This window comes from Mesoplodon mirus, assembly GCF_964341445.2.
Source record: "Mesoplodon mirus genome assembly, chromosome: 3".
Lineage (NCBI taxonomy): Eukaryota > Metazoa > Chordata > Mammalia > Artiodactyla > Ziphiidae > Mesoplodon > Mesoplodon mirus.
The window spans coordinates 6,367,020-6,390,229 of record NC_138978.1 but is presented as its reverse complement, the minus strand read 5'-3'; the positions used below and the strand labels follow the sequence as shown (position 1 = coordinate 6,390,229).

General features: G+C 40.1%; 1 protein-coding gene and 1 pseudogene across 8 annotated transcripts in view; one reads left to right on the top strand and one right to left on the bottom strand.

The window, feature by feature from the left end:
* Positions 1 to 23,210, top strand: part of RERE (arginine-glutamic acid dipeptide repeats) — a 432,591-nt gene that overhangs the window by 265,588 nt on the left and 143,793 nt on the right. For 6 of the 7 annotated variants that reach the window (XM_082612291.1, XM_082612295.1, XM_082612298.1 and 3 more), the window contains one exon: positions 6,774 to 6,878. In XM_082612291.1, the coding sequence (XP_082468417.1) occupies positions 6,774 to 6,878 (105 nt within the window). Of the gene's footprint in view, positions 1 to 6,773; positions 6,879 to 21,953; positions 22,306 to 23,210 lie in introns of those variants that run through there. The other variant, XM_082612299.1, reaches the window with a different exon arrangement.
* Positions 19,864 to 21,251, bottom strand: LOC309800283 (large ribosomal subunit protein eL37-like; annotated as a pseudogene). The gene has a single exon. The product of its transcript is annotated as a large ribosomal subunit protein eL37-like (transcript).

Here is a 23,210-nt window from a genome sequence, read left to right as displayed (position 1 = left end):
CATGAAGTCTCAGAGCTCTTAGTTTTGCAGCTTAAGATTCATTTCCTGGCTTTAGTCTACAGTTCTTTTTATATGTGAAATAACTTTGACCTATGGCATTTTTATCGTTTTGTCTATACATGCTTAGTACTTCATTAGACACCATAACTTGTCAGTCCCTTATTTCTTTATTCATTCATCATTTAACACATTACTGAGCTGCTCATCATAGGGGAAGGGCCGTGTAGGTGCTGGGATGTAGGTGCTGGGAACACCTAACTGAGTAACACGCTCTCTGTGCCCTTGAATACGTCATAGTCTTTTAAAAATTCTTTTGTTCGGAGCTACTTTTGGACACATAGAAAAGTTGTAAGTACCGAGTTTCCACGTATCCATCTCCAAGTCTTCATTTGAGTGAGCATCTTATGTAACTTCAGTACAGTTGTCAGGAACAGGAAATAGCATTAGAACAATACCATTGAACTAAAGACCCTATTTGAATTTCACGGATGCCTTACTTTGTTACAGCTGCTGGAAGCAAAAGACCATAGCCTGGGTGGCTTATAAACAACAGAAATTTCTTTCTCAGAGTTCTGGAGGCTAGAAGTCCGAGACCAGGATGCCAGAGTTCTGGTGAGGGCCCCCTTCTGGTGTGCAGGCCGCTGGCTTCTCCCTGTGTCCTCACGTGGCCCAGAGCAGAACCACGAGATTCATTGTACCCCTCCCCTTTTCTTTACTGGTAACTTCTTTATTCAGCAGTGAAAAACTCAGTTCTTATTGTTTAAAATATATTTTCATTTGCTTATTTTTATCCAATTCTACGGTACACATAACTTAGTTTCAGAATTTGTAACCCATGTGCCTGTGAGAAGCACGTTTACTGACTACATTTTTGTCTTTAGTCTTAACGTATAGTATACAGGCAAGAGCCTGTTTTCTAAAGTTGGTCAGGTCAGTTCTGTTTTTCGTAGCTCCTTAGGTGTGGTTGTGTTATTCATTTGTTATATAGCTGGATTCGTTTGTTAGACTTTGCATTCTATTTTTGGTTCCTCTTGGTTGATTTGGACTGTGTGTTTATTTTCTGGGTAAGGAAGGGTTTGTGAACTATTGCTGTGGCTCTCAGGGTCAGAGCTGTAAGAAGATACAGTCTTCAGCCCCCCTACCTGCTATAGATGACTGATCCTTTTACTTCTTAATTTATCCTTCTTGCATTTTCTTTTCACAAATGAGCAAATACATGTCTATTTTCTTATAACTTCTTCTTTCTTATGTGAGGGGTAGCATACTATAGATAGTCTTTTGTGCTTTGCCTTTTTTCACTTAGCGGTAATGTTCTGGAAATTGCTCCGTGTTAACTCATAGAGCTCATTCTCCTTCATAGCTGTATAGTACTCTGTTTTGTGGGCGTACTGTGGTTTATTCACCTGCTGTCTTGTGTATATGCATGTAGGTTGTTTCCAAGATGTTTCAATTGTAAATGATGCTGCAATCAATATCCTTGTGCATATGTATTTCCTTATTGTTGGATGTGTATCTTCAGGGTGGATTTATAGGAGAGGGGTTGCTGAATTGAAAAGTTTATGTATATGTGATTTCTCTTCTGAACGCATATACCAATTTGCATTTCCTCCAACAATGTCTGAGACTTTCTGTTTCCCCAGCAGAATGTGTTATTTTTTAAAAAAATTTGTCCATCTGATTGGTAGATGAGAAATAGTGTCTCAGTGTTGTTTGACTTTATTTTGCTAACAGTGAGTGAGTTTGAGCATATTTTTGTCTATATTTTTGTGAATTGTCTGTTCATGTCTTTTCTGTTGGGTTGTTGTCTTTTTGTCTCTCAGTTTTTAAAAGTTCTTAATATGCCTGTTGCAAGTATTCCCCTCAGGACTTTGAGTCATAGTTAGAAAGCCTTGCCCTACACCACTTTTTAAAGATAAATTCTACCCAGCTGCCCCAGTACCATTTACTGTCTTTACCTCGGTGGTTTGAGATGCCACCTTTGTCATATATTATTTTCCATATGTATTCTGGACTTGATATTCTGTTTCCTATTGTCTACATATGTGCTAGCACTACACTCTTAATTATAGAGGCTTTATAGTACGTTTTAATGTCTGATAGGGCTAGCTCCCCCCCTTTTTAGTTACTTGATTTTTCCATATGAATATTAGTAGAACTTGTCTTATTCCATAAAATAGCTAGCTGGTGTTTGTATTAGGATTGCTTTGAATTTATAGATCAAGTTTGGAGAAATGCCATGTTGAGTTTTCCTATCCAAGAATAGAGGGTGTTTTCCCATTTGTTTGTATTTACCTTTTTGTCTTTGAGGAGTGTTTAAGAATTTTCCTCAAACATTTAAGAAAATTAAATTTAAAAAGTGGAGAGGCAGAGGGGCTTTGTTGGAAGTAATGTTGTATATGGTGATACTTAGAGCAATCGCTAGAAAACTATGTGGAGTGATGACACTCAGAACACTATAAATAAATCAAAATGAAATCCTAAAAAAATGCTCAGATAATCCACAGGAGGGCAAGAGAAACAGAAGAACTAGAAATAGGAAAGAAACTTAAAAAAGAAAAGATGCTATGCCTGTCATTAATCAAATGGCTCACAATAGACACGATGCTGACTCTGTCCCAAAATCTTTTTTCCCCTTATTTCCGGGTGGGAGTGACAGTAATAGCTGTAAACAAACATGATACTGTAAGCAGTCTTTGTGAGCTTGTGTACCTCTTCACGAGTTTCTGTGAGGTTTGCATATGTCTGGGGATGTACGAAGACTCGCTCCAGTATGGATACAGTTTAAGGGAATGAATTTCTGGGCCACAGTTTCCATTTGTATTTCTCTGCTTGCCTGAGGAGGTTCTCTCCTCTTTTTCGTCCCCTTCAGATGGCCTTCTCCCACCAGGCACAGGACTCTCTAGATGGTGCATTGCCCAGGGCGTAACCGGGGGGCGTCACAACAAAGCACTACTTGGAACAAGTCTTTTCCAGGAAGCCCTTGTTACTGCTGAATAAAAGGACCCTAAGACATGGTGCTTCCCTGTCTTTAGCCTTATTTCTGTTAACAGTGAAGATAATGGGGAATGCAGAACCTGAGGAAGCTGGGAAAGCAGCTGTTTCAGCCAGGTGGGCATGATGGCAGTTTTCTCTTAACAGTCTCTCTGCCTCCATTTCACAAAGACTGTCAAATAATATACTGTTTTGAGCAAGAGCATGGTGAAAAGAGAGCCCTGGAGAAAAAATATTGAGGGCTTAAAATGGTGCACGTGTACACACTTTTACTTTACAATGTAAGCACTACTCTTCAGCAGGAGGCGATATGAAAAATATTTCAGAATGGATGGCAGCCCATCAGCACCAACCTCGGCCAGCCTCCCGGCCCCTGTCCACCCTGTCTTCCACTCTGCTTTGCTGCTGCGGGCCCCTTACCCGGCAGGGACAGACACTTCCAAGGTCCCCAGCTATAGGCTAGTGACTGTTGTTTTATTTTCTCCCAATGCTTTTTTTTTTTTTTAATATACAGAAAAATTCAGATTTTAAGTTTACATTTTCATAAATTTTGGCACATTTGTTTGACACTAAACAAGGCATGGGATATTCTCATCATCCCAGAAAGTTCCCTTCAGCTCCTGTTCTCTCTAAGCTTCCCACCCAGAAACAACCACTCTTCTGATTTCTCCTACCATAAATTCCTTTTTGCTGTTCTAGAACTTCATATAAATGGAATCATACAGTATGTAGTTTTTTGTGTGTCTGGCTTCTTTTACTCAACATTTAATTTTTGAGATTTTTCATGATGGGCTATGTATCAGTAGTTCTTTTCTATATGTTGTTGTGTAGTAATCTCATTGTAAATTATCCAATACTTTGTTTACCCATTGCTTTGTTGATGGACATTTGGCTTGTATCTAGGCTAGTATGAATAAAGCTGTTATGAACAGCAACAAAAGCACAGTGAAGGAAATAATAATGATAAAAGCAGAAATTAATGAGGAAAAACATTAGATCTAATTAATCAAATGCTTTAAGAAATTCATGTATTTTATTAAAAAATACATTATGGCCAACTGGGACTTATTCCAGGCAGGCAAGGTAGGTTTACTGTTCAAGACTCTGTTAACATCTAATACCATGGTAATAAGTCTAAGGAAGAAACCTGTCTCCAAAGCGATGATTATGATGCGGTTATTCTAAAGCTATTTAATGGGAACACCTGGAAGGCTTTTCCACTAAAGTCAGGAAGAAGGTGAGGATGTCCTCTATTTCCACTACTTTCCACATTTTCATTGTATTAGAGGTACAACTTAGAGGCTTAAGAAAGGGTAAAGAAAAAGTGAAACTCTGTGTATTTGCAGATAAAGTTAGCATATTGGGAAGACCTCAGAGAATCAGTGATTAAGCTCTGTCAAATGCTAAAAAATTTTGTTGAGTAGCAGGATATAAAAGTAACATACAAAGATCAATACCCTTTATATAATCAAACGGGAAGCAAATAGAGGACACAGTGGTAGATAAAATCCCGTTTATTACAGCTTCAGAGTCATTTATCATATGATAGCCTTCTCTTCCTACTGCTTTGGATTTTCCCTAAACCAGCTGTGTTGCCCTTCCCTGGGAACATTTTGGCAGTGTTTTTGATGGTCACAATGATGTGTGTGGGTGCTATGCGGTAGAGGCCAGGGATGCTGCTAAATACAGGATAGCTGCCAACAACAAAGGATTGCTGTCTAAAATGCCGTAGTGCTGAGACTGGGAAACCTTGTCTTAAACATAACTGATTTCCAATGCTTGTGCTTAGAATTGTGGGTTAGAGGAGTTTCTATATGTTTAATTAATTAATTATTCAAGTTTAAGGATAAACTTAAATTTGAGTAATAACCAAGAATGGTAAAAGAATCGCTTTCCTTTAGTAATGGACAATGATGCAATAATTTATTTTGCATAGCACGGAACAGTGTACAAAGTTTCATAGACTTCTCATTTGATCTTCTTAATATTTTTATGAGATAGGTATAATAGATGTACTTATCTCTGGTTAACTGATAAAGGGACTTACCTATTTCTTCTAGGCTTCAGGGATGAATCAGTTCTGATAGATGGGTGATTAGTTGCAGAGCGAGTGCGTTGTTCATCTAAAAAGTTGTCTTACCTGCCTATCCTTTTCCAGAAGCTCATTTTAGTTCCAGTTAAATACTAGAAGGATAGGTCCTGGGCCTGGAGAGTTGATACCTAGTCCATTTTTTCCTTTAATTGTATCTTGTTACCTACAAGTCAGTGCTTCCAACAGAACTTGCCACGATGATGGAAATGTTATATAAATCTGTGCTGTTTGAGATGGTAGCCACTAGCTACATGTGGCTATTTAAATATACATTAATTGAGATTAAATAAAATTTAAAATTCATTTCTCTTCACTTATACCAGCCATATTTTAAGTGCTCAAGAACCCTACATTATCTTCTAATCAGTAGTATCCAAAGGAACTTAAAGAAATCAGTAGTATTTTTGTTTAATTTTTAAAACAGAGATTGTCTCAGCTCATCTTATCTTCTGCCCAGTACTGAGGCTTTGGTCACAGATTACTTAAGCCCTGTGGGAAAGGTGGATTTTTAATTGCTTTTTAATTTGGTAGGAAGTGAATGAATGTCCATCCCCCTGTTGATATCCCTCAGTTTCTTTCACTAACACCTTGGCGACTAGCACATGTGTGTGTTGTTGACGTGCCAACTCATGGAGTCCTTCTGGGAATGGAATGCCTGCTCACGCAGTGGGAGGTCACATCCCTGGAAGCATCTTGCAGGTTCTGTTGATGTGCCTTCGATCCTCCAATTCCATCTACTCTAATCATAGCCTTTGGCTTCCAGTTGATGTTTAAGTTGCTTCCTGTAACTGCTGAGGGAGTTGAAATTCTGAAAACCTCCCTGCCTTCTTTGGAACCCTGGAATTTCTCTCAGTACTCCTGTATGTATGTAGGTGTGTGTAGTGGGGTGGTGGGTCCTACTGCATGGTATAATGTAAATGACATTTATATTTGGTGCGTGGAAATGCTGCTTAAGGAGTTGTGTAGTACCGTAGAGTTTTCAGCTATATTGTGGTTTAACTTTTGTTTAGTAGATGAACCTGGAAACCTTACTGCTCTAGTATTTCCATGGGAAAGCGTTTTCCAACTTAGTTAATGTTACCTGAAAATTTGGGAAGTGTGTGTTTGTATATTAGAACCCATCTATATATTTAAAATTAAAATTTCTCTAGGTTTTAATTTCCAAGACAGTTTATTTCTTCCACACTCAGGGAGAAGAAAAATATTTAACAGTTACACATTCTCCTTTTCGTAAGGTAGCAGGAAGAAAAGACCCATTTTGCTTTGATGATCTACAGAGACTTTAGATGGATTTTTTTTTTGTAAAGTAATGTAACTGTGGTTTAAACTTTTCCCCGTAATTTCTAGTTTAATATCCTTTCATCACAATCCTGCCCTCAATTTGTCTTTGTGGTTTAATTAATTTTATTCTAAGACTAAAAGGCTGAGATAAAAGCAGTTAAGTTGTAAAGTTGTAGGTTAAAGCAGTCATGAAACAAAAAAAGTATAATATTGGACATTTTCTTATTTTGGGGCAGGGAACTCCCATTTTTCTGAACATATAATTAAAGAGTTTGTAGCCATATACTACATGTTCTTAGAATACTGTGAATTTAGTTATATCTTCCCCCACCTCTGCTTTTCTAGTAGCAGTATGGTTTGCAAAGCTGTTGAGGACATTACTAACATTTTTTTGTTCGTTTATTTCCAGAGGGAAGTGTAACATCTCCCATTTTTCTGACATATTTGCTGCTAGAGAGTTTAAAGCCCGAGTGGATTCATTTTTCTACATATTAGGCTACAACCCTGAGACGAGGTAAGTGAGTCACTGGGTCCCACTCCGTGAGAACGTTGGCTTTTCTCACGTGTGAGTGTGTGTGTGTGCGTGCGCGCGTCTGTGTACACTTCTGGGCATATACTGATAAGATGAAAAAAAGACACAAAGTCCTGTAGTAAACCTCTTTGGGAGGAGTTGTACTTAATGTCTTTAGCAGCTTACTATTTGCTCTTTTTTTTGTTGTTGTTAGGAAAAGGAAAAGTAAGACAATTTGGGTTTGGAGAGGGCAAGATAAAGACAGGTGTTCAGTTGGTGTGTGTTTTGAACTTATTATGAATTGTACCCTCATGCCCATTCAGTCAAGCCTTCCATACCTTATTGAAAACACCTAGGACATTCTGGAGAGTTCATTGATTAGTAATTTGTTCACTTAATAAAACCCCAGGAACACTCACTGAAATATCTCTAGTAAGGCTGCTGGTATGAGATGGACACATCCAGTTCTCAACTCTCTTGTTAAGATCTATATCACAGGTAGAATTATTATTTTTTAAATGAAAAGCAATAGAGTCAAAATAATTTAACAGAAAGAATTCTTTGTTTATGTCTCTGATAGGCTGTAGTTTTAACTCAGCCCATGGAAGAACTTCTGTAAGAGTATATGTGTTCATATTTATCTTGTATCAATCATGTGACTGTTTTATTAAGGCTTTGAAAAAACAGAGAAGGTTATTAGGCGATCAAGTAGTCTGTGCTCAGGACAGTCAGGACATAATCTAAAACTATAAGGACTGAGAAAGAAAGAAAAGATGCTTGGCTCAAGGAAGTTAGTAGAAAGAAGTACATTAAGTATAATTGCCAGATGGGTACCGCTTGAGTGAAAACCTCTTCATGGAGGATGCTGAGAAATTAATTATATGTAAAATTTAGAATGTTGCTGTTCAGACCGTCAAACTAGGGTCAATAAAAGGCAACATATTCTTTATTGTGGTTGTAAGAGGCTGCATAAAGCGCTGTTGGGACATATATATGTGTCTCTCTCCATATATATACTAGACAACAACTATGCTCACCTTTTTTGCTTGCCTTTTTTTCTTTAAAAAACAGTGAATTTGAGCTTTTGTTTTCATTTTCAAAAGTATGCCCTATTCCAATGGCAAAGAAGCTGATCAATGGTAATATTTCAAAAGCATCTTATATTGTGAAATCTTTATATTACATATGCATTTATTAACTGCCTGGTCATGTCTTCCTGTTGCCCAAGTGAAGTGTTGGACACCCAGAGTTGGATTTCTGTCTGGATACACAGTTGTCTGTTATTTCAGTGATGCCATATTTATTTAACTATTTGATAGATGGCTGTCATATTGCACCAGTTGGATTGTTTCAGGGAATTGACCAAATAGCTTTTGAGTTTTAAATGTTTAGCTCTTGGGCTCATAATAGCCAAGCAGATTTACTTTTCACTAGTTTTGGTTATACACCTGTTTTTGCTGAATGTTCATTTAAAGTGATATGTAACTTACCTGTGTAAGCTGGAGACTCACAAAGGTTCTTGTCTCATTTTTTATTATATGTTACTGGTAGTCATTCGGAGTGATACTTCCCATCAGTTTTGTTTTAAACTGTGGGTTAGGCATGCGATAGAGGAATATATTATTATTTATCTCACCTGAAAAAGCAACACAGAGACATGCCTGTAGCAGCGTGTTCACAGGATCTGCATCCTGAAGCACTTCTTTAGTGCTTTGACCTTAGTCCCATTTGTTCATTTCTGTGGCTCTGTTTTCCGTGTCCAGCTTGTGCTTGGCATAGTGGAAGTGCTTGGGGGTTGTTGGATGAATTGAAGTGAACAAATATTTGAATGTCTACTATTAGTGATAAGTTTGTGGCAGGTCTCAAACTTCTCACAAAGTGAGCGTGAAAATTTGCAGTGATAAAGCTGGTGTGGCCCAAGCTCACTGGCTTCACCATGAGCACTACTTTCTACCTCTGAAGTTCGGGGTTTGGTGCACACTTCCCATAGCTGCCCAAATGATCAAAACTGTGTATGTGCTTTAACAGAGTACAGAAAACTGTTTGTGTTTTCTCCACCTGGCTTATGCACAGCCCAGTCCTTCGAGTGCTTGGGGTGCCTGCCCTTGCAGAGCTTACCTCTGTTTCTGTCTTTGTTTCAGGTCTGTGAGGGATGGGGCAGTGTGATGAGCTGGGCTCCCTCATTTTGGATGAGTGGGACTAGCATGTAACTGTGGCTGTGTGGTGCTGTGTGCTGACTCTTGTGCCCTGAGTCACCTGGGGAGGAATGTCAGACCGTTCTCATAATCCCGTGAGATGGCACGTTGATCAGTAAGACCACTGGAAGTTAAAGAATGGTGATTCTGTGACTCCAGACTTTGATGACGGTCCCCCTCCCCTTAAATAACGTGTGAACTCTAAGTGAGCAATTAAAACTGAAGTTTAAGATGGAGTTATTTCTCATAGCAAATTTTCTGATAGTAGTTAAAAGTTGACTTATGTAATTTTCCATAATTTTTTTTAGCATCTTAGCTGGCACTGAATGATTGGGGTTTTTTTTCCTCTCACATTTATCACGGATCCTTTTAAAACCCCAATATCTGGCTACCCCCCCCACCTACTTGTTTATTATCCTTCTGAATATCGTGCCTTATCAGGGACCTGGTTGTCCAGAACTTTTGGGTTTTGATGGTGTTACCTCGTGTGCTAGTGAGGAACAGACTTTATGAACTCTTCGGTCCATTGCCTTTAAAATTTGGAGAGGGTGGATTCCTTGTAGTCGGCATAGAATTACTTCGGTGTTATTAGGTATAAATTTATATTTCATTAGTTGTTTTCTTCTACTCAGAGTACTGATCATTACTATAAGTAAAGCATCCACAATAATACAGGTTCATAATCTCTTATTTTCAATTCTGAAATCTGATAGCTCTGAGGATCAAAAAATTTTTATGCTAAGTTGGGTGCTGAAATTCATTTGACCCTGAGGTCAAACTTGACCTGAACTGATGTGAGACTTTTTATATTCTTTATTCAGTTCACTTTGTGTGGATTTGCACAGCTTTTACTACAAAGGTACCGATGTGATAGAATAGGGATTATTGCTCAGACACTGCTGTGGCATTACCTGGTATATTCCCTGTAGTACCTTCTAAATCCAAAAATTTCTGAATTCTGAAAATCTTCTGGTCCTAAGGATCTTAGCTTAGGGGTTGTGACGCTGTGTTCCTGCTACCCATGACATTTAAGGAACAAAACTTGGGCAAAAAATGTGGGGGCAGATGTTTCTAGCTTCAGGTAGAATTCAGGCCAGAGGGGCTGGCAGGTGAGAGAGGGCTTGAACCTTTGGTAATTGGGCTTTGCTTTTGGAATTTGTTTTGACGTTTCTGCACTCAGGGAGTGTTCACTGTTGCTCAATAAATAAGATTCACTCCAAATTTACTTCTGCAGTCAGCATACTCTGAACATAATGTCATCATGTTCTCATTTTCTTTGAAGGGTATGATCCAAAATCTAGTGAGAAACTTTAAATAAAGTCAATAAATTTCAGCTCAGAGGTCTTAGTACATAAAGCCAGTAGTCCTTATACATGAACTTGACCAAAACACCAGCATCCTTGGTTGAACTAAAGTAGGTTGGTTCAAAACAATAAATAAATAAATAAAGTAGGTTGGTTCTAGCTTATAAAAAGAGCTGGGCATAGAGACCGGTTACATCCATCCTTTTATTCTCCTTGTTGCTTTTTTATTTGTCTAGTACCTCATGGCCATTTAATCTGACTGCTTGATCCTTTTGTTAAGACCAACAGTGTGGAAAGATCTCCCCTTTTGGACCCAGACAGCCTGGGTTCTGATTCTGTGCTCCCACTTCATCTTTGTGTCCATGGGTAAAGGTTGTACTTCCTGGACTGTGTTTTCCTCTTTACTAAAAATGGGGAAAACAAAAACAGGGTAGCTTTTGTAAACTGTCATGTTTTTTTGTTGCTTTTTGGGAATTGCAAAAATAATTATAAATTTTCTTTTGAAGAAGAGATTGAGAAGTATCTTTTTTTGTTTGTTTGTTTTTTCAACTCCGTAAAATGTTAAATCCAAAAGCAAAACACGAACTACTTCCCAAGATGTCTTGATTCTACCAGGTAGATCATTAACCATCTGGTTGATTTTGCTGACATGTGGAAGTCTGAGCACTGGGGATTCTTGCCTCTGCTTGGAATATTAATTATAAAATTCTTTGAATATATACAGTTGCTAAAAATGTGGAGTATATTTCTTCATTGACCATGAGGAAACTGACTCAACAATTAAAATAAATACGTGTGTAGTGTTGATGGGAAATAATACATTTCTACTGTCAGAATATTTTACTGAAAATTTGAGAACCAAAATTGAAAAAAAAATTGTATTGAGAAAGAGGTTTGGGCTTTTTATAGCAAACAAGCCTGTCCTCTTTGTAGCGTGGAGGGTTTATTGAGTTTTTGGTTGTCCTTTCCCTCATCTTCCCATCCCTCCACCTCCGCAGGTTCGACCTATTAGCCAGTGCCTTTTTTATTGTGCTTTGACCTTTTCTGAGTCTATACCTTTCATTTCTTAGAAAAGTTCTCCTTACCTTTCTGCCTCAGGCCAGTGAGTTAGGAGGGGAAGGAGGTAATAGTGAATGGAGTCCCAGTAAGAACAAGTTTGCAGAGTGGCTATTTGAGAGGAGGTGCCTTTATTTTTAAATTATTAAAAGTGAATTTTACCAGGAACTAGTCCCTTTGTTTCCCCTTGCTAAATAAGAGTTCCTTGGGTCCCTAATGGGCGCAGTGGTTAAGAATCCGCCTGCCAAGGCAGGGGGACACGGGCTCGAGCCCTGGTCCGGGAAGATCCCACATGCTGCGGAGCAGCTAAGCCCGTGGGCCACAACTACTGAGCCCGCGAGCCACAACTACTGAAGCCTGCGTGCCTAGAGCCTGTGCTCCACAACAAGAGAAGCCACTGCAATAAGAAGCCTGCACACTGCAATGAAGAGTAACTCCCAATGAAGAGTAACTACTGAAGCCTGCATGCAGCAACGACCCAGAGTGGCCAAAAAAATAAAATAAAATGTAGTATTTTGTGTATAGGTGGTCACGGAGCAATCCCATGCTCTAATACTAGTTTTATATAAGCGTCAGTGGTCTCATCAGAGGCTTGGTCTGCAGCATGAAAAATCTGATTATATTCTTGGTTCTTTGCTTCTTGAGCATGAGCCTTCTCTTGTTTAATCAGGTGGAAAACAAGTTGAGGGCTCAGATCTGATCTTCTATCTTACCTAGCAGAGAATGTCCCTGATCACCTGCATTCACCTGTGCCCTCTCCGCTTTTCTTCTTCCAGGAAGCAGGTTTTTTTTTTTTTAAAGCAATATTCAGGCTTAAGTATTATTATCCTTATATTTAGAAGTAAAGGTAAACTGAGGCACTTGCAAGAATTTATATATATAATCTCCCCCATGACAGTGACAATAATGTTACTAATAATAGCTGTAGTTAGTGAGCACTGTGCACCTGGCACTGTGCTGTTTTACTTGTATGATTCATCTTTTTTTACTTTGTTTTGAAACAGTCTTGACCATACAGAACAGTTGCAAGTACACTAGAAGATCTTTGCTTAACTGAACCATTTGAAAATAAGTTGTCACCATGAGGCTATATCACACTCTAATACTTTGTGTGTTTCCTGTGAACAAGGGCATTTTTCTTGCATAACCACAATATAGCCTTCAAAATCAGGAAATTACCAAGTAAATATTATTGTCCTGGAATTCTCAGACCCCACTTTTATAACAAAAGGCTATAGCAAAAGGAATCCAGTTCAGCGTTATGTATTTGGTTGTCATATGTGTGTTGAGTCTCCTTCAATCTGAAGAAGTTTCTCAGTCTTTCCTTCACTTCATGACATTGGTACTTCAGAATATTATATAGGCTAATTATTTTGTAGACTGTCCCTCAGTTTGCATTTATGATGTTTCCTTATCATTGCATTTATATCGTATATCTTTGACAGGTACAGTACAAAAGTCATGTGTTCTTTTTCCTACATCTGTTAGGTGCTACACAATTCTAGTTTGTCCTACTGCTCGTAATGTTCACTGTGATACATGGAATAGGGTGGCGTCTGCCAGGCTTTGCAATTGTACAATTTCTCTTTTTCCTTTTATAATTTTTTTTAAAAATTGGGTTATAGTTGCTTTACAATGCTGTGTTAGTCTCTGCTGTACAACAGAGTGAATAAGCTATATATATACATGTAGGTATATATACCCCATCTGGGTCACCACAGAGCACCGAGCTGAGCTCCCCGTGCTATACGGCAGGTTCCCACCAGCTGTCCGTTTTACACCTGGTCGTGCACACACGCCGCTCCCAGTCTCCCAGTTCATCGTCCCACCCCGACCCATGTCCACACGTCCCTTAATGACCATTCTGTAGGCGGTTGCTTTGAGACCCTGTAGATGCCTTCTTCCTCATCAAACTTCGAATTATTCATGTATCTATGGCAGGGTGGACTAATGGCTGCCTGTTTTATCCAGTTGTTTATAATCTGTTACTACCATTTTGAGGTCAGATGGTGCCAAATTTTGGAGAATGATTCTTAGGAACCCAGATCTGGTGCTCAGTGTGCTCATTACTTTGTATCACTGTTCTCAGGCCTTCTGCAGGAACAGAGCTTGGGGGCTGAGGGGAAGGGAGGTAGTGCACACTTTTACATCTACTTCCATATCTGTGTGTATGTGTATCCATGAGTTCATACCAAATTTTCCAGCTCTAATCCAATAATACAAGGTTCCTGCAAGTTTTTTTCCCTTTTCCCTTATTTGTAATTCTCACCTTTAACAGTAGAAAACCTCATGGCATTGTCCTTAATATCTTTACTTCCAATTTCCTACCTCAGACTCTGCTCTCTCCCACACATGGATGGGTTTTGACATCTTAAGCTGTATTTTTAGTAGGTTTATCTGTTGATATTCCTTAGCGCCACCTCAAGGAATCAAATTTGTAACATCATCTGTTCAAGACCTATGCGATCACAACTACTACCACCAGGAAGTGAATGCTCACTCTGTCCTAGATTGTTCAATTTTTAATTCCCATAAAAGCTCATTGAAGTTGGTATTGTCTTTATTTTATAAATGAGGAAAAGGAAAATCGATATTATATTAAATAGCTGCCTAAGGTTAGTAAACAGGAAATCCCAACCCTGTTTGACTCGAAACCTTGTGCTCTTAACTTCTATGATTTCATCGTACATTGCTTCACATACAACATATTTTCTTCTGGCTGTGTTAGAAAATAACTTTCAGTCTTTCTAATGAAGAAAAAAACACGTGCTTACCAGAAAATAACTTGACAAATTCAAAAATTAAAGAAGCAAACTGTTATAATATTCTATAACCTATATTTGTGTTTTTCCTTGAATATACATCTTTGTGCACCTGTATAGGTATATGTGTATGTTTTAAGGTTATAATTAAAATATTGTTTATACATAATGTACAAATCATCACGCATTCCTCTCTTCGTTCATCTTCTTCTGTTTTGAACCTAGTACCATGTCATTGAACGTTTTGCAGACATTGGTAATGAGCACCCTGTATACACCATCATATGGATGTCCCATAATTTACCTGTTCTCATACTATTGAACATCTATGGGTTTTCCATTATTTAAATAACCTGGTCAAATAACACTGTGACCATCTTTTTTCAACATAGATATTTATACTTCAGCTGCAAAGTGACAATCTAGATCTCCCTTATTTCAGTTAATTTGGATTTGAGACATTTCAAAATTCACTTCTGTTTTAGTGAAGTCAACTTTTCTACTCATCACAGCTCATTGTCTTTGTATAGCTTTTGGGGGCGAGAAGCTAGAGCTGGATACGAACATTTTCTTGTTCACTTTTCCTCTGTCATCACATTTGCACTCTCAGAACATTTACCTGTGATGGCAAGTCTTGGAGACAGTTGAGAGGAGAGTACGTGTATATTTGGAAACACAGCTGACTGAAGATGAAAGAACTTTAGTAAAATAGGACCCAAAGTGAGATTTGATCATTCCAAAAACCGTTTGCCAGTAAACATACACAAATACTGAATAAAACACAACAGATCTTTTAAATGCAGAGCTGAGCTTGCAAGAATTAAGACAAACTGAAAAGTTCAGCAGCCTGCGGTGAGAGGGGTCGGGCCATTTGCTCGTCTTCTTCACACGGCGTCTTTGGTTTTAACACGCACCAGGTACAGGAGTTGGGGTCCTGATCTCAAGGGCTTCGGGAGCTGGAGCTGAGAGCCTGTATAAAGCTAGGATCCTCGAAGGCCTGTTCTTTTGGTGGAAGGGTGAACTAGGTAACATATCTGGAACTAGAAGAAAATGACAGGGAAACCTGTCTGGGTTTGGTACTCCAGACCAAAAAAGGAAGAGGAGGAATAGAAGGAGAACCCCCCTTATAACTCATAACTTTGGGCCTTGCCCCCAAGACAATTGGGGCTTGAATTTGCACTCTTGAAAAATACGAGAGGGGCTTCCCTGGTGGCGCAGTGGTTAAGAATCCGCCTGCCAATGCAGGGGACACGGGTTCGAGCCCTGGTCCGGGAAGATCCCACATGCCGCGGAGCAGCCAAGCTCCTGCGCCACAACTACTGAGCCTGCGCTCTAGAGCCTGCGAGCCACAAGTACTGAGCCTGTGTGCCACAACTACCGAAGCCCATGTGCCTAGAGCCCGTGCTCCGCAACAGGAGAAGCCACCGCAGTGAGAAGCCCGAGCACCGCAATGAAGAGTAGCCCCCGCTCACCGCAATTAGAGAAAGCCCGCGCGCAGCAGCGAAGACCCGATGCTGTCAAAAACAAGCAAACAAACAAATAAATAAATTCATTACATATAAAAAAAGAAAAATACAAGAACTCCAGGATGAGAAGATAATATAAAAAGTGGTCTCGTGCCAGTGAGCTGCCCTGGACACCTGACAGAAACATGTACAATTTTGGAGGAAGGACACACCCTCATTCAAGAACCTGTAGGGTATATACAGATAAAATATCTTTGAATGCTGAGCTCACTGTCAAAAATTACAAAATGTTGGAGGAAACTGTGTCTTCAACTTGAATCAGATAAAATAAATGGTAAGATACACATTTAAGAACTTCAGTGCTAGAACTATCAGAAAGAGACGATGTAATAGGCTTGAACAAAATAGAACTTTCATTTCTCTCTCATATAAGCAAAGTTTCAAAGGAAGCAATCCTAGGCTGGTATTGGGCTCTGCAGATACCAGGGGCCACCTCTGTACCCTTAACTTCAGCCGTGACCTTGTGCTCAAGGAGGTGATGGAATGGTAGCCATAACATCCAGATTGAAGGCTGGAAGAAAGAGGAAGTGGGTAAAAAAGCATGCCTTCTCCCTTTAAAGGCAGTTTTCATAATTTGTACAGGACATTTCCTTTTGTTCTCATTAGAACAAAAAGAAGAAAACTAGACTCACGCTTTACAGGTGAATTCTACCACCGTTCTAGAAAACAGAGAAAGAAGGTATAGGTTCCCCAAGTTATCTTAGGAGGCAAGTAAAACCTTTATTCCAAAACCAGATTGAAAAGTAAGATTTATAGGTCAGTTTTACTTATGAACATGCATGTGAAATGTTTAAATAAAATATTGGGAAATGAAATCTGACAAGGCATTAACAATATACTTGTTCAAGTTGGGTTTATAGAATACATGAATGGTTTAATAGTAATTTATCTGTTAACATTTTACCATTTTTTAACATATTGAAGAAGAAAGTATATACAGTCATTTTGATGTAGAAAAAGCACTTGATAAAATTCAACACCCATTCAGTACTTACAGGGTGGGGGGTTCTTAGCAAGTTAACTGTAGAGTGCAGCTTCCTTATTCTCACGAATACTTACTGAAAACCTGCAGCAAACACCGTACTTAAAGGCAGAGTGTTGGAAATACCCTCTGTAAAATCAGAGATAATAGAAAGATTCCCATGACCATTAAGACATGAAAATATATGAGGATCAGGAATGAAGAAATGAACCTTTATTAAAGATGGTGCAATAATTTTTACCATAGAAAATCTGAGAAAATATGTGAACAAATGGTTAGAACTGGTAAGATAAATCAGCATGCTTGCTGGATGTAAGATAAATATAAAGCTCAGTTCCATTTGCACACACCAGGGACAATTTCAAAGTAAAATTTAAACAAGCTGTTTCTGAAACCTTTTCTCTTGAAGGGAAGTTAATACTAATTAAAAGTCAAATAGAATATCTTTTTTCCAGTGAGTGTTTTTCTCTAGAGTTTCCTGAATGTTAACATTTCATTGCTAAGTTTGTTTTATAACTTCTTTTTTTAAAAAATTATTTATTTTATTTATTTATTTTTGGCTGCGTTGGGTCTTCATTGCTGCGCGCGGGCTTTCTCTAGTTGTGGTGAGCGGGGGCTACTCTTCATTGCGGTGCGCGGGCTTCTTATTGCAGTGGCTTCTCTTGTTGCAGAGCATGGGCTCTAGGCACGCATGCTTCAGTAGTTGTGGCTCGGGGGCTCTAGAGCGCAGGCTCAGTAGTTGTGGTGCATGGGCTTAGTTGCTCTGCGGCATGTGGGATCTTCCCGGACCAGGGCTCGAACCTGTGTCCCCTGCATTGGCAGACGGATTCTTAACCACTGCGCCACCAGGGAAGCCCCGTTATAACTTCTTGTTAGTAAATAAAACATTTTTCTATTTCTAGAGTGTAGAAAACACTTCAAAATTAAATCCAGGAAATTCCCGTGTTGCAGCTCTTACTTTACCTTTGATAAACATAAATTTTCTGCTTACTAAACATTAAGTATTATAGTGACAGAGTGATTATTCAGTTGGTTGTTATATAATAAACCTTTATGAATTTAGAATGGATCTATTAGTATAATACATGCATTTCACCTGCCCAGCTCCCCTTGAACGTATTTAGAAGTGTTAATCCTTCACTTGTGGTTCACTAAGGATTAGCTGGAGGAGAGAGGGAGGTCTAGGGTCCAGAGGCAAATGTAGATGTGCCAGGATCACCGCACTCCTGGGGAGACCGAGCAGTAGGCCTCAGAAGGAAGCACTAGGGCCACCCACGTGCAAGTTGCGTGCATATCCCTGCCGGCAGCCAGATGGCAAGTTAGGGCAACATAGTGGCAGGAATGAGCTCCAGGCAGGTTGTTCAGTAAGGAAGCATCTAGTGTTCAAGACAACCAGTGGAAAAAATATGTCCTGGGTCTTGGAGGCCTGTAAGTACTGAGTAAAGTTCCAAGGTGTCCTCAGCTCAAGACAAGGATTGGTCAGGGGAAACAGAGCCCGTTTCTAGAATTGAAATGTATGGTTAAAAGTGGCACACTGGGGCTTCCCTGGTGGTGCAGTGGTTGAGGGTCCGCCTGCCGATGCAGGGGACACAGGTTCGTGCCCCGGTCTGGGAAGATCCCACATGCCGCGGAGCGGCTGGGCCCGTGAGCCATGGCCGCTGGGCCTGAGCCTGTGCTCCGCAACGGGAGAGGCCACAACAGTGAGAGGCCCACGTACCGCGAAAAAAAAAAAGTGGCACACTGGCTCACTTAATTTTCAGGTTTTAGGGCTCCTTGATTTTCTCTGATGAGGAGGAGGGCTGATCCCATATTCTGAGGTTGGACTGAATTTAGAGCTAGCTGGGTCTGAAGTGGATTCAGTTTGGGGATTAGAGCACTATGGAAGCAGGCGGGCAGGCAGGTCACTCATTGCCACTGGTGTGTCTGGTCTCCAGATTCCATGAAGATTGATGATTGAAGGCTAGTATAAATATTTTTTGTTTTATATATTGAAAAATTTTTAGTTTGGAATTTCTTGTACATAACTTAAAAAAGAGTTATAAGGTTAGTACATAGAACTCTCGTGTATCTTTCATCCATTTCACCAGTTGTTAACATTTTGACATATTTGCTTTATTATTTTATTTGCATTGATCTTAGTTTATGTAGTATTATTTAATTATTTTTTAAACCTTATTACAGATTTGCTTTATTATCTCTGTTTTTGCCCATTATTTTCTGTGTTTGCCATCTTTGCTTAATTATCCTCTCTATAGTATTTTCCTTTCCTGGACAATTTAGGAATGAATTGCAGATATCAAGCTTCTTTTCTCCTAAATGTTTAAATGTCTAAGAACAAGGACATTCTCTTGCATAACCATAGTATGGTTATCAAAATCAGGAGTGTTAACATCGATGTAATACCGTATAGTCTAATACAGTCCACACTCACATTTTGCCAGTTTTTCTAATACTGACCTTCATAGTAATTCCCCCCTTATGATCATGCATTGGTGTTTAGTTGTTATATCGCTTTAATATCCTTTGCCTCTCTTTGTTTTCATAATATGTTTCCTAACCTTTTTTTTTGTTTTTTTCCCCATGATATTGACATTTTTGAAGAGTATATTTTCAAATATAATTCAATTTGGTTTGATGTTTCCTCATGATTAGATTTAGCTTATGTAATTCTTTTATGTATAAATTATGTGTAAGTGATATTATGCTCTTCTTGGTGCATCAGATTTTTTTTTTGAAGTACAAAACAAGAGAGTTGGGGGGTCCAGTAAAGGTGATTTTGATAACCTCCTTGACCCTAAAGAGCTTAACTTAACATCTCTTAAGAGAGTTGCGGCACCGCAGAGAAGGGTGCTGTGAGCCGAGGTGCAGCAGGAGGACAGCAGAGTTGTCTGAGGTGTCCAAGCTGCTCCTAGGAAAGAGGCGTCTCCAGGGAGGGGCTGGCTGGCGCTGTGCTCGAGGGGATGCGTTCTCCACGCGGAAGAGAAGAGGTCTTGGGAGGGAGCTCCGGGGTGTGCTGCCGCTGAGGGGCCACGGGAGAAGGGGTGTCTGTCCAAGTGGTGTGTTAAGGGATGGCTGTGAGGAGACAGTGTCAGCAAAGACAAGGAAGAGCGTGTTGCAGGAGGCAGGGGTCACAACTGGGATCCAGTATCACAGAGAACAGGCCATAGGCTGTTGGTAACTTGCCCTTAGTGTCACTCAGGGCATTTTGTGGGACTGAGATTATAGTCCCCATTTGTTGACTTGCTATCCCAATAACCGGTTTTATGCTGTGCTCCATGGAACAGTTACTGTGGTTTTTCAGAGTAAAGATGAATTTATTAAATTATTATTTTATGCTGAGTTCTCCAAGTAAGCTATTTACATGTGAAAGGGCTTGGTGGTTTTGTTTTGTTTTGTTTTGTTTTTTTAAACCAGAACATTTATTGCGTGACTAATTGTTGAAATCCTTAAGAGGAGCTGGATGTTGCAACAGCTGCCCTCTTGGGTTTAGGTGTTGTTCCTTCACGGAATCCATGCCTGAATCTGCGGTATACAGTTTTTAGGTGCCTCATTCGACCAGTCCCGGTGGTATTTTGTCTTCCAGCTTTAGCACTCCCGCTACACTTTCTCTTCCGCGTGGCAGGGGAGCCACATTTGCCACAGGTGGACTTCTGAAGGTGGTAGGCCTTAGAGCCACAGCGGCGGCACACGTGTGCATCTCATTCCAACACTTTCCAAACGATGATGCTCCCTTCGTCATCTCGCTTCTGGTGGTTTTTTTTTTAATGCACTTTTGAAGGAAACAGTTTGGTGGTCATATTCATGCTATTTGCTGCTAGGTTCTAGTTCAGTTGCTCTTGTTTTTAGAAAGTCTTTTTCTCTGGGCTGTTTCTAGTCACACACTTCTGGCGACATGTTGTCTTACGTACCAGCCGGGAAGATGATATTCCAACCTGTGGATGCTTGCTTTATGTGCTGGGTCAAAGGTGAAACTTGTTTAAGTGTATTTGGCATTTCTTGTGTAAATTACATTTTTTAGCATGATAAGAGTTTTTTATTTAATCAGAGTCTCAATTTAGTTGATCTGAAAACATAACCGGGTTCCAAGGAAGTGGAATGGGTTCTGCGTTTACTTTAGGAATCTTGAGGACGCTGAGTATCCTTTTAAGCAGGTTTTAATTTCTTCTCATTCCGTTACATTTGTGGGAAACAGAATTGGCACTGCTCTTTCCTACCCTCTCTTGTCCTTTGTAAGTTGGGGGAGTCTCATGGTCTTTCTTTTCTTTTTAAATTATAACTATACAGAATCATTTCTTGGTTTGCAAATGGAAACCACATACACATCCAGAACTAGGATTTCTTATATGGCTGACAGACCAGCTTGCCTTTTGTTGGAGGTGGAGGTTGGGGGAGAGAGCATAAAACGTGTTTTTAAGGATTTTAACAGAAAATCTGTTGGCTGGTGCTTGGGCAGTATGAACAGTTTGTAGTGCTTAGTATGACTAGGATGGTGTGGTCTTGCTAATGTGGCTTTAGCAATTGCTTCCAATTAAATTTTTAAATGAATTTAGCTTCATGGACAGTGTTACAGAGAATTGCCTAGAGTTCTGAATCAAGAGGCCTAAACTGAGATTTTTTTTTTCGGTGCTTGGGTATTTGTTGGCAGGGTGCTTGTTCTTTGGCCTCTTGATTTGAACTTTCATGCCCTTTTTATTGTTAGGAGTACATTCCTTATGCTATACACCTCTGATTGGGTTAGTATCTCTTTAGGAGATGTTTTTATTTATTATTTAAGCGATTTTAGAACTTCTTATCTAAGGGAGATAAAGCTCTTTGCATAAAATCCAGTATTCTTTAGATACTCTGCTTGCTATACCATCCACACTGTGTTTGTGGCTGCAGTGATACCCAGTACTCCATAACTTTGCCAGGATTGTTCATGTGACCTTTTTCCAAATGTTTAAAGTTTTCAAAAAGAAATTTGCGGGGTTGCTTCCCTTAGGTAGCTACTGCTATGTTTTTAAATAGACTGCAGTATTTCTGTTCGCCAGTCCTGTGTATAGTCATTCATATCTGTGTTTTTTCATTCTGTTCCTTCTTGATGATCTCTCTGTTTAAAACCATAATTTATTTATTTATTTTTTAAGAAGACAAAACAGAACTTGCTGTTGTCTTGACAGAGCAGGGCATTTGTCTGCAGCCTCTCGGTGGCTCGGCCTGCGAGTTCCCTGGTGTTGGCCGTCTGGGATCCCCTTTCTGCAGCCCCACTTCCCTGCACACTAGCTTGGTATGCGGGGAGAAGCTGCCTCGTCTGTTGGCTGGGCTTTATTTACGGAAACAGCAGGGTTGAGATTGATTGCGTTGAGAGACAGTGTATGGATGAGGGAGGGTCACAGCACATGCTCAGTCCTGTCAGTGTGAGGGGGAGTTTCTGCGTCCTGCGTGAAGGCTTAGGTCACAGCACAAGCTCAGTGCGAGCTCTGCGAGGTCTCTCAGACCGCATGTGCCTCCATTTTGAGTTGCTAGAGTAGAAAGGGCAGAGTTTGCACAGAAAGCGGAGGCGCAGGGCGCAGCTACACTCACCAGGGCCTCTGTTAGGCATGGACCATGCATTCAGCCCCTGCAGGTAGGCTGTCTTCCTCTGGCCTCACTGAAAGAGTGTGATGGTTTTGCTGCGCTCTCTCACTTCTGAGGATGTTCATGAATCATTTCATCATTCATAGTGCATGTTCCTGCGAGCCTTGAATCCAGCCCTGGCTGGCCATGTAGGTGGTGGTGCAAAGCGGGAGATCAGAGCTGAGAATGGAACGGGGTCTACTCAGAGATGCATTAAGCAAACGCAGAGCGTCGTGGTCCCTCTGGTCCCTGTCCTCTTCCCCTTTCCCTCACCTCTTCCTCTCCGGGTGCAGCTTCAACCCTAGTCTTTCTGGGTGCCGGCTGCCGAGGCTGTTTGCCTTCAGACACCTGCAGAGCAAACCTGTAGGCTGCCGGGCTGCGTGGGGCTGGTCGGGCCGCCTGGGCCCCCGAGCGGCTCTGTTTGGACGATTTAGGAAGGGTGGTAGGTGGGCAGCTATTGGTTGCTTTGAAGGTGGGTGGAACTTGTTTTGATTGAGAGCCTGTTTGCCAGAGCAAATTATAATTCTTGTGATCTTTTTCTGAAGCCTGAAATAGTGCATACGTTTTGACCTATGCAGGGAACAGTTATGGATTCTGGTTGCAACAATATCACCTTAAAATGGATCTTTTAAGAAATGAAAGGTTATGTCACATCATTTTCTGTTGCTTCCAAGTCCATCCTGTCTTTTGGAGCTTATGGAAAATTTCTTGGCAATTAAAAAAGAAAAATTGTTTGCCGTGACATTTGTGTTAGAAGTTGAGGTTTCAGGGTTTTTTGTTCGTTCTGTTTGTTTTAGCAAAAGGTGCCATTTGTTGTGTATGTGTATTTTGTTGTGTGACTTGCGAGTTCTGTAGGAGAGGAGTGACAGGAGGAGTTGATGCCTGAGAAGGTGGAGGCGTCTACAAGACCAGGTT